Source organism: Poeciliopsis prolifica, unplaced genomic scaffold (assembly GCF_027474105.1).
Source record: "Poeciliopsis prolifica strain line A6 unplaced genomic scaffold, Auburn_PproV2 SCAFFOLD046, whole genome shotgun sequence".
Classification (NCBI taxonomy): domain Eukaryota; kingdom Metazoa; phylum Chordata; class Actinopteri; order Cyprinodontiformes; family Poeciliidae; genus Poeciliopsis; species Poeciliopsis prolifica.
The window spans coordinates 2464527-2481998 of NW_026562421.1; the positions used below are offsets into that span (position 1 = coordinate 2464527).

A 17472-nucleotide genomic window follows, 5' to 3' on the forward strand; every position below is an offset into this window, starting at 1 on the left:
CATCCTCTTAATAAGCTTATAATGGGTTTTAATTAATAATTTGTTGGATTAGCCAATAACGATAAAATTAAAATATTACAAGTGTTGCAGAGTTACTAACATGAAACGACGGATAAATTTACCATGTAAATATGTCCAGAAAGTGAGTAAAATAATAAATAAATACTATTTCAGTTTCAGATGCTGAGAGCTTCTCATCTCAGCTGTTTCCAGTCACAGCTGTGCTTCAGAGTTGATTGTCTGTGTGTGTTTCTCTGAGATAACGACGGCCGCTGCTCCCCTGAGATCCTGCAGCCCAGCCGAGCCTCGGTTCTGCTCTTATAAATGGATCCAAGTGGACAGATGTTAACCGGTTTGCTTTTTTTCCATTTCAGGATCGTGCTCATCTGTGCGAAGAGGTCTCTGTGCGCTGCCTTCTCTATCCTGCCGTACGGAGAGAGCTTCTACCTCAGGTAATCAATACACTTCATTCAAGTGTATTGAGACTGAAGGACTGGGGAGGGGGACAAAGGGTTCAAGAAGAGAAAGAAATCTGGCCAAAGGGGGAGATAAACTGGAAGTTGTCATTTCCTACTTCAAGACAAAGGAAAATAAGAGAGGAATTTGGAAAGCTGACATGAAGCCTTCTGGGTTGACCTTGGATCTCCCTGATGACTGACGCAAACACGGCGACATAATCGCACATAAACATCCTCAAAGATACTTAGCTCTTACGCAGACGCTGAGATACACACGCAGAGGAGGTGTTACATAAACGTCATTCTAATCTTCATACACTTTGTTTCAAGTTGATATCTGTTGCACGTCATCACGTCTCGTTGGTTTGATGCTGCAGAACAACAGGAAAACATCCTTATAATTATCAGAATCTTACTACTACCCACACACACACATGCATACGTGGAAATGGTTTGAACACACACACGGTGGTTGAGGCAGATGAGACTCTTTCTTTTTTTTCTTTTTTCTGTTTCACCCGCAGAGGAAATGAGCTCAGACCTCACATTTTATCAAGTAGCTGCGGCTGTGATCTGGAACTGAAAGAATCCAGCAACATGGTTTCTGTGACCTTTCAGACACAGACACGTCCCTCTTTTGTTTTTAGATGCTCTAATGTGCAATCTATTTACATTTCCTAGCTTGTTGTCTTGAATCTTAAAAACTGTAACTTTATGTTTCTCAGTTCCTTGCAGAATGACTCATGTGCCTTGAAGTTTTTCACTTTTACTAATGACAAACTGATATTGGATGTGGTAGACCTACAAAGATGCATCAGACATTGGTCGTGGTTTCCAAAATGACTTAGAGATAAAAATAAAAAAAACCTTCTGAGTGCTGCAAGTCATTTGGGGTTTTTCTCCACCAGCTAGATGCTATAAAATTGTCACATATTTGTCTCTGCAGAATAGCTGGAGCTAATCTGATCTTCAAAAGGTCTCCGCATATATAAACAAGATCCACGAACTACATGAAAAATGTTTCAGTCTGAGGAGGTTAGATAAATTTAGTGTGTCTGTCTTCATGAATATGCAAAACATTTGCAAAACAAAGATGTCTGCGGTCAGCAGGAGGAATAGATACAATGACAGAGTTGGCATGATTTTCACTTCGAGTGGATCTTTTGTACAAATCAGAACTGTTTATTTAAACATCTCAGGGTTTTATAAGCCTGGCAGGCCACCAGGCTTTACTTGCCCCCCACCACCATACTAAGCGTTGTTTATCTTAAATGACTTTAAAGTCAGAATCAGAATACTTTTTATTGTTCATTTCATTTCAGAAGACAATAAAGAGACAAAAAATAAACAAGGACGACGCCAGTAACAGTGATAGCAAAGAGTTGAGGTAGATTTATATATATCTGTAATCTTTAGCAGTGTTCTTCACAAAGATGATGGCATTTGAGTAGTTTTATTTAACTGTATTTTCTTCAAAATTGACTTAACATTTTTTAATACAAAACCACGATGGGGCAAATGGTGAACTGCCCACATGCCTCTACCACCAGGTAGGGGAAATCCTGGATCTTATACACAAAATACTTACAGAAAAAAAAAATCAAAAGTCATTTTTTCTTTATAACATCTAGAAAATTGAGTCTGTATATGTACAGAAACTCTTTTATTCTGTCGGTTGCATTTGTTTCAGTTCCCTGCCTCTTTTTGTGCTTAGTGACCCCACATTAAACCACCCCAGGAGGAGACACTCCTCTGGGAACATTTCCACCACCCTGGAGATGCTGCCAGGACTCGAGGGTTTCCAGCTGGACTCTTATGGGAGGGTAAGCCTCTCCTCTCTTCTTTTCTAACCTGAAGCCATCTGTCTTCAGATCCATTCATTTACCTTCTTGCCCCATCAGTCGGTGTCCTACGCCCAGTTCCTGTATCCCACCAATGCTCTGGTGAGGTGCAAGCCGTCGTCAGTCAGTGACCTGACGCTACAGATCCCCATGTCCAGGAGCACACACAGCATCCCGGGCCGGAGCCACCCGCCCAGCCGCCTGAGCAGCACCGTGGGACTGGATCTGGGTAACGAAATGCACACAGCAATGCAAATATATTGCAAAAATAAGTTGATCTATTTTTACAAATTCCCTTTCTGTACTTTCACTATTTAAATATTCCTTAAATGTTGTTTTCTTTTGGTTTTTGACTCAGTTTGAGGCGACAGCGTTAATCTCTTAATTATTTTGTTGATATGTCTGTTTTATTTGTTATAGTTTAAGCCCTTTGGCCAACAGTGTTGTTTTAAAGTGTATTATAAATTTTTATCCAAATTTTGGAAGACCTTTGGGTTAGCTGGTGTTTTTTATTGTCTTTCTGCAAAATGCATGGAAGGATTCGGTGCAGTGCATGCTACTCCAGTTTATCTGCATTAATGCTGCAACAACAGAAGTGGATCTGAGTTTTCCCAAAAGAAACGATGAAATCCCAGCATAGGGACCGGCTGCAGGGATCTGTTGCTGAAATGAGTCTAACTGTGTCTTTTTTTATCTTTTGTCTTTTGGGGGGAAAAAAATCAGCATTTCTACTCCGTCTGACCACAGTCCATGTTTTCAGCCCAGATATTTAGGAATATCTTTGGAAATCAAAGCTGATTATTGATGAGATTAGTGCAGAACAGTTGAAGTGACTTTGGTGAAAACCTATTTTCTCCCCTAATGAATGTATTCTGCACTCTAGTGTTGGTAGAAAAATGTTTACTTTTTCTATCAAGTTATCAGCAGCTCCTTAATGTGTGTGAACCAAATCATGTTTTCAATCACCTTGCTAACATTACCTGACTTTTATTACGTCATCTATGCACCTCAACGCCCCCTAGTGTTTGTTTATGGTATTGCAAGGCTGAAAAAGCTCAGTGCCGGACCAGAGGCTTGCAGGCAGTGTGCCACACTTTAATTTTTCAGGTCATCAAATAGATTTTCTTATCAGACAAAGACAAACTTTTTCAAATGATAATTTTGTTTATTAAGAGAAGTTCAAATCAATCTGGCTCTTGGTGAAAAAGGTGTGACAGACTTAAAATATTTTCACCAGATGTAGAAGTTTGTTTTGCATTGATGTGGAGAAATTAGAGGTGGATTGTCCTGCTTAATAATCCAAGTTGGTTTTAGTTTGAGTGTTATCTCAGATTTGGAGAGCAGAATCTGTTTGACTGTCAACCTGTGGTACTATTTTCTGAAATGCCTCCGATGTCATGGAAACTTCTGTGTTCTTCTGAAGATTTTCCCAAAAGTTCCAGGATCATAAAGATGCACCTTTTTATTTTTTTATTTTTTATTTTTGGTCAGTACTTGCTTTTTTCCCTTGGATCTCATAGATGCTGTTTGTTGCCTTTCTTACTGTTAAGCTGTGAATAATGACCTCATCTGAGACAAATGAGGCCTGCAGAGTAGTAGATGTTGTTCTGGGTCATTTCGTGACCTCCGGGATGAGTCAGGACTTCGGGAGTCTGACCTCTCCTGGGAAAGGGCATCGCTGTTTCATGTTTTCTCCATTTGAGCAGAAAGGCTCTCACTGTGGATCACTGAGGTCTTAGACATGACTTTTTAACCATTTCAACTCTGATAGATGTCACTGACTGTATTTCTCGTCTGGGTTTAAATTCCCAAGACATTTTGAACAGAATGTGTCAGATTTTGAGATTTCTCACCCTGCTTCAGGATGTCAGATTGTCTCTATCTAAAGGATATAATGTTTCTACATTTTTCTTTGTTCTCTCTTTCTATCAGAAACTGAGTGATAAAAGTTTTCAGTATGGTGCTTTGATATCAACAGGCCCATTTCTGGAAGAACGTGTTGTTTCTGTTGTTTTGACTATTTTGGGTATTTAAAATGTCTTCCACTTTCAGTGTCCAAAGAACACATTTGAGAATGTGTTCTTGCATTATTATACTATTACGTTACTTGAAAATGATATTTAAACAACAATATTATCATTTAACTTTATGGTCAAATAAATCAGTATTTGTCTCAGATTATAAAACATTTCTCCGTGATTTTGAAATTTTAGTTCTAAATTTGAAAGTCTCTACATTGACATGCATCAGGACATTTAATGACTCTGATTTCAGATGCAAATTATGTGGTTTTAGATATAAAAGGGGAATCCAGGAAGTAAAGCCAGAGGTGCAGGAAGGCAAAAACACAAAGACAGATGAAGGACGCCACTGGAGGAAGTGAAAACAAATACAGGATGGAGGGAGGGACACCGAACAGCTGTGCTGGAGTTTGGGTCAGAATATATCCCAAACATATGTCACATCCTTCATCTGTAAACACACGCACACTCACAGAGGATTGTTTTAATATAACACAGATGTGTGTGCGGGTTGATGTAAGGATGGTATTTTTAGTTTTCCTGTGATGTAATATTTCATCCTCTTACATCTCAGTTTACATATAAAGTTAAAGATGACAAAAAGTTGCAGAGCCCCCCTCTGTCTTCAGTTTCTATTTGTTTAGAGGCCCAGCTGCAATAACCGAGCTCATCAGATGGTCGGCTAACATCTGCATCATGTGGCCTCTCTGCAGGTTGAGCAGCGTATAGTTAATACAGAAACAAGATTGTTTAGCTAGTACATAAACAAAATGGCCATTTATTGACCTTATTGTTCTTCATGGGGCAGCAACAGTTTGTGTGCAGATGTTTAAAAAAATGTTTAAAAAATACGTTCTTCTGTTGTTCCACCTGCAAAATTATCAAAATAGTCGTTAATTTAAGTATGTTTAATATGTTTGTTTTTGTTCCAATTCTGTCAGGAAAAAAGCTCCTATTAAGTGCCTTTTATTATCCAATTATTGATTAATTAATCAAAAAATAATCAACATGAGTATTTTCTTGCATCCTTTGCTACAAATAGTTTAAGTTTTCACTAAATGAATGATGTTATTGCATTTAGGCAATAACATAAAAATTAATTAAATGATTTGTTTACTTGATTGTTTCAATGTATTTCTAATATTGTGTAAAAAAACAAAAGCTTAAGTGGTTCAATAAAAAATCTACAGAATTTTTCAGTTTATTTCATCCAAATAATTGATTATTCATCTTGATAATTATGTTCTTAAAAAGTCATTAGTTGCAGTCAGATTGGGACAGATTTTGGAAACAAGATGGCCTCTTTCTTGACCCCAGGATACAGAAAGTGATTAATTACTAACAGTATGTTTGTTTTTAACTTGTCTGATTCTGTTTTGGTTCAGGTGTGGAAGACGTGTCAGAATACGACCCAAACCTCCTCAGTGACCCCCAGTGGCCTTGTGGGAAACATAAACGGGTGTTGATCTTTGCTTCCTACATGGTAGGAATTCACACCGCTGCTGCATTCCAACGCTGTTTGTGTTATTTATGAGGCGTATTCATATTTTTAGTTTTTTATTTTGGAAACATCTATCGGTCTCGTCGTTCCACATCCCAACGCTTGACACCTTTAGATGATTGATGCTTTTTGTACACTGATAGTTTATGAAAAATCTATCTTACTCGATCTAAGGCTATGTGAATGTGTATAAAGTAAGAGGAATAGTCCAGATAATCCGAGCTTTGATGGTGGGGCAGCTGTGGTGTGGCTGCAGCCTCTGAGCCGACCTCAGACTAACATGCTCTGAGCTCTCAGTGTGATGCCAACGCCGCTCTGACCTGCCGGGCGGCTCCAAGACTTCAGCCGCAGATCCTTTAAGCCCTTTAAGTTGAGGTTTGAAGCCTCTGCCTATCAGATTTGCTCCAGCTCATCACTAAACACCTCGTTGGTGGGTCACGGTTTATCCCCACCACCTTCAGGGAGACCAGCAGCCGCCCACAGTTGAGTCATCTATGCTTATTTATTGAATTCAATTTATTTATGTTGCATCATTTCTAAAAACTGTTACCTGAAGGAACTTTACTGGACTAAAACCTTTGATTCATACACAGTTACTGTAGTTTCTGGACTATTGAGCAGAAGCAATAAACCAGATAATCAGTTGATTAATTGGTTTAAATGATTAAATTAATCTCTTTCTACCAAAAACTGGATAATAAAAGTGTTCAGTCTGGTGCTTTGGTCTAAACTAGTCCAATTTTGTTTACATAGACTCCATAATTGATTTTATTTGTTGTCTTGGTTGTTTTGTTGATATGTTTTGAATTTTTAAAATGTCTTGCATAAAATTAAATACAAATATTAGTTATTTGTATTTAGAAATTAAAGTGTATTGATATTTGAGAGAGTATATTTGCATTATCATACCATTATCATTATGTTATTTAAAAGTGGTGTCAAAACAACAATTGTAATATCATTTTAAAGGTGAAGTCATTTCTAATGAACTTTTAAAAGCCTTCAAGCGAAATAAAAACACTGCTTCTCCAAAAATATGACACAATATTGGGCTTGTACCAATCCAGTCCAGTCCAGACATTCACTGCTGCGTTTCTGTTTTACTTCCAGCTCTGCATTGCCTCACTGCAGTTTCTAATCAGGAATATCAAATAGCTCTTTATAATAATGCTGCGTCATAAATTGATTTCTAAAAGTGGAATAAATACTGGAGTTAATTACGACACAGCTGGACTCTGGGTTTCTCTGATTCTGAAAAGTGGGGTAAATTAGCAGTTAAATAAAAAAAATAAAAAAAAACTGAAGAAAAGATGGAAATGTAGAGCCATCATGAGAAACTCACCTCCTTCACATGGTAGAATCATCCTGAAAGCTGTGGCTTAGTTTGATCCCTCTCTTGAGATGAATTAAATGTATGGAAACACGCGCACGCACACACCCACACACACACACATCCCCACACACACGCACACACACACACACACACACACACACACACACACACACACACACACACACGCAGACTGAATGTCATGCTACTTATCTCCTCTGAGAAGATTAATGTGAGGTGGGTTGGGCTGCTCTGACACCCACTTCAGAGCAACTCAAGATGTGTGGGATTATTTTACCACCTTTAAATTATGCCTAATCTGTGGATACATCATGGCATACTATTACACTTTTGCTGACATTTGAATTAACACAGTTTTAAGGACTAATTAAGGAAGCTTACCTTCATTCATTGCTGTCTATAGCAGACAGAGGGAACGTAGGATGCAGCTGACATGGAAGCTTGAGGAAAGGATCCGGAGAAAACTGAAGCTGATTTTATTTTTTTCAATGTACAGATTTATTCTGAAAATTACACAGACAATTGTTTTACAAAAATTTATACAGTACATTCCAGACATCCTTAAAAACTCTTAAGTAAAAAAATGTAAGTTGGCCTTTTAATATATTAGTCACAGGTCTTAAATTTTGTCTTTTTTTTTTTTTTTTTTGCGGGATTTTTTTGTCAGGCAAAAGTTTGCGTCGCACTCAGACGCCTTCATTGCTTTCTTAGACTCATTCACTGGTAACATACCCCTACTAGCTAATTAGCTAGGAAAATAACTAGCCACCCAGACGGGTAGGCTACTGGTAACTCACTGCTAACATAGCCTTGCTAACTTAGTATTTATCTTATCATGGGTAAGTACAAATTTATCGCTGGTTGGCTGGATGAAATTTGCACATTTCTGTGGAGATGTAGGTCTTAAATTAAATTCAGGAGGGTCTTAATAAGTCTTAACTTTGAGTTGGTGAATTCTTCAAAAGCCCTGGGAATATAAGTTGCTCCAGAGCATAAGTTGCATAAGTGCTACGAAGTGCTATGAAGAGTGAAGAAAACATTTATAAGTAGCTCTGGACTATAAGTCCCATTGCCAGATAAACTATATTTTCCAACTTACACTCTGGAAAATATGGCAGCTTCTTTATCAGTTCCTGCACTTTGCACCAGTAGTGATTAGATACAAGAGGATGTACAAATATATGGATTATAATAGGGTCAGCTCAACATTTACAACCAGATCCCTCAATGTTTTTCAGTGTAACAGCTGCCCCATAGTCAGCTTGAGAGAAAAAAATGTTTTATTGCCATTTCTGTTCCCATGTGAGGAACAACCTCTCATGTTTTTCTTTGTGTGGTATCACACAAACTTATAGGAGGAAAACCTGTTGAAAACAACTGATTAGTTGCAGTTAGAGAGCATAAAGGCATCACCAGCATGTTTGTTTTGGGCTGTAAATCAAGCCCTGGTCGTATTAAAGCTTTGTTTTCCCCCCATGGCTGCATGAGAGGAGAAAAATCATCTTATGACAAATATTTAACTAAAATCAGAGCAGAAGAAAGAGTGGTGATCACTCTGCATTCACTACAGGCCTCACATCTGCATCAAATGATTCCCATTTGTTTCTGCACAGCAGAAAATAAAACTAATTAAACCAGTGGACATATTTTAAATGTGCCAAATGCGTTCATGCTGTTCATCTTTTTTATAAATCCTTCACAAAGGACCTTTATGTGAATAGATGACATCTCTGCATTAGCACACTTTATTCTTATTCATTTAGAGAAAAAGACGTATATTTATGTAAATGTAAAAGGTGCAAAAATGTCTTATTCTCAAAGATTAGTGCCATTTGTGTCATGCATCACATTAAGAGGATAAAGTTGCCCCTTTGTTTCATTAAAATATTGCATCTTTATTTTATTACTGAGCGCTTAGTTGTTTTAAATTGGAAAAACAATATGGCCCCTGAATACGTTCAACTTTATTACTGTGGTCCGTGTTTCATAACTGCATGCTAGTTTGTAAAAAAGTATTTTATATTTTCTCTTTTGTCATGTCAATTTATCAAAAAATAAAGATAATCCCTCAGTTTCTTGTTTATAAACCAGATACAAGCTTTTAAAAAAAACTAAATAAATCTGAGTTGGGCTTTATGAACTTATTTTGTCATTAAATGACAAAAATACGAATGATATAATTCATGTTTCACATTTCAGTGAAATGGAGATGGAGCACAATGACCTTCTCTAAAGCAAAATACAATCATGAACAAACGGCATCATGGAGAGGATTTTTGTGAAGTTTGATATTTCCACATTGTCCTGAATGTTTCTGTGAACAGTCATTTCCAATTTTGCTGTAAAATAATCTGGGTAATCCTGGCATGATGAGAGAAATATTTACTCCTCTCACTGTTTACATTCTCTTGCAGTTGTTTGTCTGTTCTATACTTCTGCTTACACTCCATGCAGAGATCATCTTTCCTCTGTTTATGCATTTTTTCCCTCATTATGTTCTTTTTCTTTCTTCCTCAGACGACCGTTATCGAGTACGTCAAACCGTCCGATCTGAAGAAAGACATGAACGAGACTTTTAAGGAGAAGTTTCCCCACATCAAGCTCACTCTCAGTAAAATCCGCAGGTAAAGTGCGAAATATAAACACTTAAACGTGTGTATTTTATTCTGTAAATTGTCTCTGACCGTCCTGGACGTTCTGCCCAGCCTGAAGAGGGAGATGAGGCTCATCGGGGAAGACTGCGGCCTGCAGCCCGTCACCGTTGCAATGGCGTTTGTGTATTTTGAGAAGCTGGTGCTGCAGGGTCGACTCAACAAGCAGAACAGGTAAATTCAAACCTTTTGTTTCATGTTCTTCCTTTTGTTTATTAATGTTTTTGGGCTCCACTCAGAGCTGGGTAATAACTCGTTACATTTATTCAGTTACATTTACTTGAGGAACCTTTTGGGAAAAATTTACTTTTAGGAGTATTTTTACTACTCTGTACTTTTACTTGAGTGATTTTATTATGAAGTATTGCTGCTGATATGTGAGTAAATATTTCTGGATACTCTACCAACTGTGAGTTGGTTCATTGAATGAAAAACAGACGAGTTTTAACCAAGACACACAGCAGCAGTTTTTGTTACATTTTTATAAATTTTATATTGAAGAAACAGAATTAGGCATTTTTTAGTTTGCTTTATTTTGTAATTATGTGTTTATATAAATTTATTTGATTTTGATCTTTAAAATAACATTTCCACTTATCTTTATATTTAATTCCATCTGAGGTCATTTAAAAATATTAAATGATTGATGATAATTTGATCAGTTATTCATAACTTGAGTAGCTTTTTTTTCCAAATACCTTTTTTCTCTTGAGTAATTTCTTGGATGGATCCTTTTTACTTTTACTTTAATAAAAATATGTTGAAGTAGTATTACTTTTATGTGAGTAAAATCTCTTTTTCTTTTTTTCCTGGTGCTCTACTCAACTCTGCTGGAACACTTGCGCCCTCTTGTGGTTTATTTGTTATTAGAATAAAAAAACAAGCTACTACATTAATTATATCTTTGATAACCAGCTGTGCCTCACTGATTATCTCTAAAATGATGTCATTATTTGCAGTGTTAATTGTTGACCTATAAAACCAGAACAAAACTTTAGCCTCTCTAAAGTTTTTAATGACTCATAAACCATTAAAAATGTAATTATGTATATTCTGATAATCTTTCAGAGCAAATAAATCAGTTTTCCAAGGATGGCATCCTGCATGTTTTAGTGATTTTCTTGGTTCATTTGACGGTTTCTGCAGAATTTTGACATGTTAAGGAGTAAAGCTGAAATGATATGACTTAAGAACGAAATCTCAGATTTGTTCATATTGGATCTAATTTTCAATTTTAATTAATTTTGTTTTATTTATTTTATGGCTCTCCTCTCTAGTGTAAGGCTACAAGAATATTTCTTTAACTCTGAAATATAGTCATTATACTGACAGAAAAAGGATGCATTTTTACCAGAAACAAACCTTAACATTATGTGAAAAAAACCCAACAACAACAAACTATTTTATTTTGGGGGAAAAATCTTCCAGAGTTATCAGGATCTGATGTAACCACCTCAGTTTCTTCAGTTTGTTCTTCAAAATAGACTCAGTCATTTCAAAGTCCTGCTGCCATGCAGGACCTGAAGTATGTCTAGTTATAAATATTTACAAATATTTATCTGTAAAACTGGTGTCATAAAATAACTTCACAAGATGCTCAACATTCCTCATTTAATGTTTTTATTTTTCATGTTGGGAGTTCTCATAAAGTTACTGCTTTATTCTCCAAATATTAAAACTTTTTTCTTATAAGTTTTAAAAAGGCACCGTAGCCTTGCCCTAATATTCCATCAAAGAGTTCACCCCAATTTAAAGTGCAAATAAATAGAAGCTGTAAAACTCGCTTGTCAAACAAGATGGCCGCTCTGGGTGTGCTGACATCATTCTGAACTACAGGAACCCGAGCAGAACATCCAGATTTTCCAAAGATTAAATCTTATTAATCAATAGGTTCAAGCTGCACATCCATGACTTAAAGTGAAAGAAACAAACATGGCTGCCCCTGCAGACGCCTGATCAACTATCTTGTTGTTGTTCTTTCACAGGAAGTTGGTGTCAGCTGCCTGCATCCTTTTAGCTGCTAAGATCAGCAGTGACCTGAAGAAGCAGGAGGTCAAACACCTCATAGATGTGAGTCACGCACACACACACACACACACACACACACACACACACACACACACACACACACACACACACACACACACACACACACACAGAGGTTGTCACAGCGGTGACTCCTACCTGCGAGTCAGATCAGGTTGCTTGTGTGTTTATATGATTGTTCCACCTGAACAAGCGGAAAAAATCGGACTGGATCGCTGAGCTGCAGAATCTGAACTCTGAACCCGGTTCGCTCTCATGGCACCCGTCAGCTGGAGGTGAATAATTTAAAAACTTCAGCTTGAGCAGCTTCTTTTCCTCAGTGCACTACAAAATACCCATATTTATGTGCAAATATCTTAGTGCACTTTAACTAACTGGAAACTAACATTTCAGCAAAATATAGGAACTTGTTTTAAGTAAATAATTTTGATTATTGCTGATAAAGTACTACTAGCAGATTATTTCACATGGGGAAAAATGTTTTATAGTAAGTGGAACTGCTCTATTTTTAATAATATGAAGGAATTATTTACTTAAAACAAGCTTTATAACTGAGTTTTGTTTTGATCTAGTTTTAACTGGATCAAAGCTGGTTAATGTGAGAAGCGACTCTGCGGAGCCGAGTGATGCAAATTTACTCAAAACCTCTCTTATCTTCTCGCCGCAGTCAATGATTTCCTCATATTTAAAACTGTTTTGTAAACTTCTCCTTAAGCCTTACTTGTCTACAAAAGTAAGACTTGTCTACAAAAATTTAAAACAAAGTTCACACAAAATTAGTCTGTCTGCCATAGCTCCTCTCTGACAGTATTAGCGCAGAAATTTGAAACAGAAAGCGAAGAAGTATCTTAATTTTGCTGCTAAAATGTTCTCAGCAGTTGTTATTAAGTCCAATTGCTGATTGAATGAAGATTTACAAAAAACTATCCAAACTAAGTGATTCTTAAAAGTCGAACCACTGAACTGAGATTTGTTGTCTCTGCAGAAGTTGGAGGAGCGCTTCAGGATCAGCAGGAAGGAGCTGATTTCGTTTGAGTTCATCATCCTGGTGGCCCTGGAGATGGCGTTGTACCTCCCTGAGAGCAAAGTGTTGCCTCATTACAGGCGGCTGCTGCAGCAGGTGTAGCAGCGCTTGGCTCAGCGGCACAGCGGCAGTCTGCTGCTCCGTCTTCCACCCAGAGACTCCCAGCACCTTCCACCACCTACACTGTGATCCTCATGATGCCTTGCTCAGAGGCGTCTGAGTGGTGCACAATAAAAACCTGAGAGGGGAACCAAAGTTACGACACACTGTGACATCAACAAACGAATTATAGGGGGTCGGATAATCATAGAGAAACTGAGGCCTAAGAAATGACTGTTCCCAGTACAAACCAGTCATTTTAGATCCAGTTCCTACCAGGAAACTCCCAGTTTACTTCATATCACTCCCAGTGATGCTTAATTTTTTACACACAGTTGTAAAATTTAAAAAAATTAGCAACTCTTCTGAGTGATAAGAAGGACATATTTCTCCCTAAATTAATTTAAATAACTTAAAATGATCTTAATTTTTCTAGTACCTGAATTCACTGAAACATCTTAACAATAATCAATAAACAAAAAATATAAAATAACAATAAATAGTGGTTATAGTGAGCATCTTTTCAGTTTAATCATGCTTGAATAGGTGTCGCTGTATTACGAATGGGTGATACTGACTTAAAATTTCATGATAATTGAAAAAATGTTTTATAGTTGATTAATTCCTCAACACAGGCAGTGAAACAGATGTTTTCAAAATGAACAACTTACAAAGTTGTAAGTTCCTGCACCAAGAATTTGATCATTATAATTTCTGTTACTTAGTATTGATCTACATTTTTCACTTCCAATACTGATATCTGAATATCGCTAAATTGACTTAAAATGTTTTTTTTTAAACACAGACATAAATCTGCTGAATTACAACCTTTCTCAAACATATAAAAATTAACTGCATCAAACCGCTAAGAGGAGAATTTAAGGTGCAAAAGCTTTTAAAACGGTTAAAAGAAGAGTTCAAACGTGGTTACTGAGCATTTGACAATCATTATATTGCACTCCAAATAATCTGATCAGCTGCTGCCAGATGTTGCTTCTGAAGCGAGATCTGCGGAGAATAATCAGGAAGTTTCCTGGAAAGTTTCGGGATCATCGTCTCCTCCTCCTCCATGTGCTGTGATCGTGTTTATTCACGGACTGACGGTGTTTCTCGTAGCGCCTGAAAGCGTCATCCACCTTTCTGTTCACACTGAGCTGCAGTCAGAAGCTCCAGCTGTGCAGTTTGGATGTTTAAGTGCCTTTGTGTGGTGATTTCATGCAAAGCAGAGCCGATTCAGTCGTCTTCCAGTCCTGTAATCCGTCCTCCTGCTGCACCGGCAGACGCTGTGATCAGAAAACGTTTCTTCGCTCTGAACATCTTCCAGCATGAGAAACGTTGCCGTCTTGTGTCTGCTGTCCGGAAACATCTGTAGTGTTTGTGTTGCTAATGGTTGTCTCTGATTAAAATGTATATTTGAGAGGGTGAAACAGGAACAAAAGTTCTGCTAAACGTCCCGTTTAAGGGAATGAACTCTGACTGCAAACATCCTCACTCTGTGAAACGTCACTAAGAAAACTCCAACCTTTGTTTTCCTGAGCTGCAGCAGAAAAGCAATAATGAACTCACTCTTGAACTCTTTGTTTTTATTGTACCATAAAGGGATGAATCTGTAACCAAACCGAGGTTTCTGTTAGGATGTGTGCAGCTGTTCTTTTCTTCCTTCTAAATTGGGCATTCTTTCCTTGGCGGCCATGTTGGGGGAAGTCCAGCCCAGCACTTCCTGCTGAGCCTCGGTTATTTTTGCACTTTGCCTTTTTAGCCTCACCTCAGTCTTTATTTTGTCACTAAGTAATAATATTTTTCTACATGTGAACAATCTTTATTGTAACATTGATTGTTTTGAATGAACTGTGTCACAGAAACGTATTTATTGCTAATAATCTGTCAGATAAAGGAGAATCATGTGCAAGCTGATATATGTAGCTGAAAGTTACTCCAAATACAACCCGATTCTGATTCTGATTCTGCGTTGTTAGACTGACATCCATGTTCTTCCACTCGTGTTTTTTTGGACTTGTGAAAATGTGTTTGGGTTCATCTGGAACCGTTTGTTGGAGCAGGAGAGACGCTTCCTGTACTGCAAAAACATACAAAGTATTTTTGTGTAGTTTCTAGTGCGAATATCTTGGCACACTTGGAATAAAATAAAACTACTAAGTAACTTTTCAGCAAGATATGGGAGCTTGTTTTACGTCGATAACTTATTATTGATGTAATGAATGATTTCTCTTTTAATAGGGGAAATATATCTTGCTACAAGTTAAATAATCTGGCAACGTAACAAGTACTTTTTAGTCAATATTAAGAAATTATTGACTTAAAACAAGATCCAACATCTTGCTGAAGAGTTACTTGTAAGTTTTGTCTTATTTCAGGTTTCCTAAAATATTTGCACTAGAAACTCGACCAAACATCACAGACCAGATGTTTTTCTTGGTAAAGCTGGAGGTTTCTGCAGCTCCACTGTCGGTTTCAGAATGCTGATTTCTTTTTTGTTTTTTTGTTTTTAGACTGACCTTGTTACGTTTTATTAACATCCATCTTTATGCTTTCATGGGTTGCAATTAAAAAATCAAAAACATGATCAGGTTTTCTCTCCTGCTCCAATTAAAAGTGCTGAAAAATCTGCAGTCTGCTCACATACTGGACAGCAGAGCCATTTTTAATCAATTCAGGAAATAACTGAGCTTCATACAGAAGGTATTTGATAAAAAAAAATTAAACACTTCAACTGCCATTTTGCTTAATCAGTTTAGCAGACACTATTTTTAACCTTTTGTTTTCCTTCGGGCGACAAAAACGATCATTTTCTGTTATAAAGTAACCAAAACTCTCTTTAAATAAAGGCTGCAGTCGTTTTCTCTACATTAGAGAAGTTTTATTTTTGCAGCTTTTATTCTCTCAGCTGACCTTAATTCTTTCCTATGTTGTGCCACAGCCTCATTTGTTGTATCTAGTTTATTTTTCCAGCACTGAAACACTGCAAAGGGAAATATTTATCAAGTGTTTGACTTCTGTTTTTCTCTGTTTTCATTGTAACTTATTTCTACTTCAAGCTGACATACGTTCTTTTTGTTTTCATGTAATTGCCAGTTTATTTCAACAACAATATCACACGAGTGTAAGTTGTGGCAGTGTTTTATTTTCAGCTGCGAGTTCCAGTGAAACACATTTACTCAGTCAACAGCTGCTGCAGTGGAAATAAGTGTGATTTTCTCTGCAGGACAGTTTGGTTTTCTAATTTGTTTTGCAAAACATAGAGGCCATTTTAAAAAATGCAAATGTTTAAAGTCAAATTTATTTTTCATTAAAATATTTAAATTTACTGCTTTTTATTGTCCCTTTTGTTCCAGGTTTTAACATCTCAGAAAAATGCTGTTTTTAATGGTCCCTGTAATGGCATCTCATTAAAACAATTATTAACAAAACTCTTTTTGATGGACAGTAGATTTTTCAGTTGAAGTGAAACTATGAATCTAAATTATTAAAGCATTTTACATTCTAGTGGATTATTCCTTTAAAAAAGGAAGTGATTAAGTTCAAATAATGCAAACTCTCTGCAAATATAATGAATAATACTATTTTATTTATTTCCATATTAACCAAAAATAATTAATGTGTCCTCAGTGAAAAAAACATTTTATACATGTTCAATATAAAACAGCCAAATACCAAAACAAAGTGCACAAAGGAAAGCACTACCACAAACCACAATAATACGCCATGATTATTAAATATTACTAATATTATTAATTTCAGTTCATATTCTCTCATAAAACTTTTATTTTTTGTTTCACATGTAAACAGATGTATGTAATTACAGAAATGTGTGCATCCATGTCGACAAACCTTTGCATGTGTGACGTAAACAACTGCAACATTATGTAGGTCATAAGTCAATCAAGGCTTCACTGGTGTTTGACTTTTAGGAAATGACTTCACTGACAGATTCAGTGCTCTATCAGATCTCCATGAACAAATAATGGGAATTTTATTTGCAGCCATATAATTTTACTGATATATTGAACTACTGTTCACTGAGATTAGAAGAAGTTTTAAATGCTGGTTGATGAAAAACACAACCAAGTTGAGAAACAGAAAAATTTTCTATAAACCACATCCTGTCTAGTATCCGGACTTTAACATCTGGTGAAACAAAAACCCTTGAGTTGAAATGAAGACTTTTCTAATAAACCAAACATTAATCATGTTTAAAATTGGGCTACATTAATAATCCTATTTCAATCACCACACATGCATGTACAACTATACACACTAAAAAATTTTTTTCCTTCCTCTACTTTTATAAAAAGGTATTTCTTCACCACTTTTTGAGCTGTTGGTGCAGAAGTATTGCTTCAGTTCCTCTTTAATGAGTGTTACCACAAAGAGAAGAACAGTTTTTAAGTTCTGCCTTCATTCATATTAACAGTAACTTCAAACTTTGGAAGTTGCTTCATTGTTTTATGCATTTTACAGA

General features: G+C 36.6%; 1 protein-coding gene across 1 annotated transcript in view; it reads left to right on the plus strand.

Annotated features, from left to right (window-relative positions):
- Positions 1 to 16317, plus strand: part of cables2b (Cdk5 and Abl enzyme substrate 2b) — a 35973-nt gene extending 19656 nt beyond the window's left edge. Inside the window, exons 3-10 of the mRNA XM_055056800.1 lie at positions 375 to 452; positions 2173 to 2281; positions 2360 to 2528; positions 5706 to 5803; positions 9690 to 9796; positions 9878 to 9997; positions 11809 to 11893; positions 12855 to 16317. Of these exons, the coding sequence (XP_054912775.1) occupies positions 375 to 452; positions 2173 to 2281; positions 2360 to 2528; positions 5706 to 5803; positions 9690 to 9796; positions 9878 to 9997; positions 11809 to 11893; positions 12855 to 12995 (907 nt within the window). The 3' untranslated portion in view covers positions 12996 to 16317. The remainder of the gene's footprint in view (positions 1 to 374; positions 453 to 2172; positions 2282 to 2359; positions 2529 to 5705; positions 5804 to 9689; positions 9797 to 9877; positions 9998 to 11808; positions 11894 to 12854) is intronic.
- The last annotated feature ends 1155 nt before the right edge of the window (positions 16318 to 17472 follow it).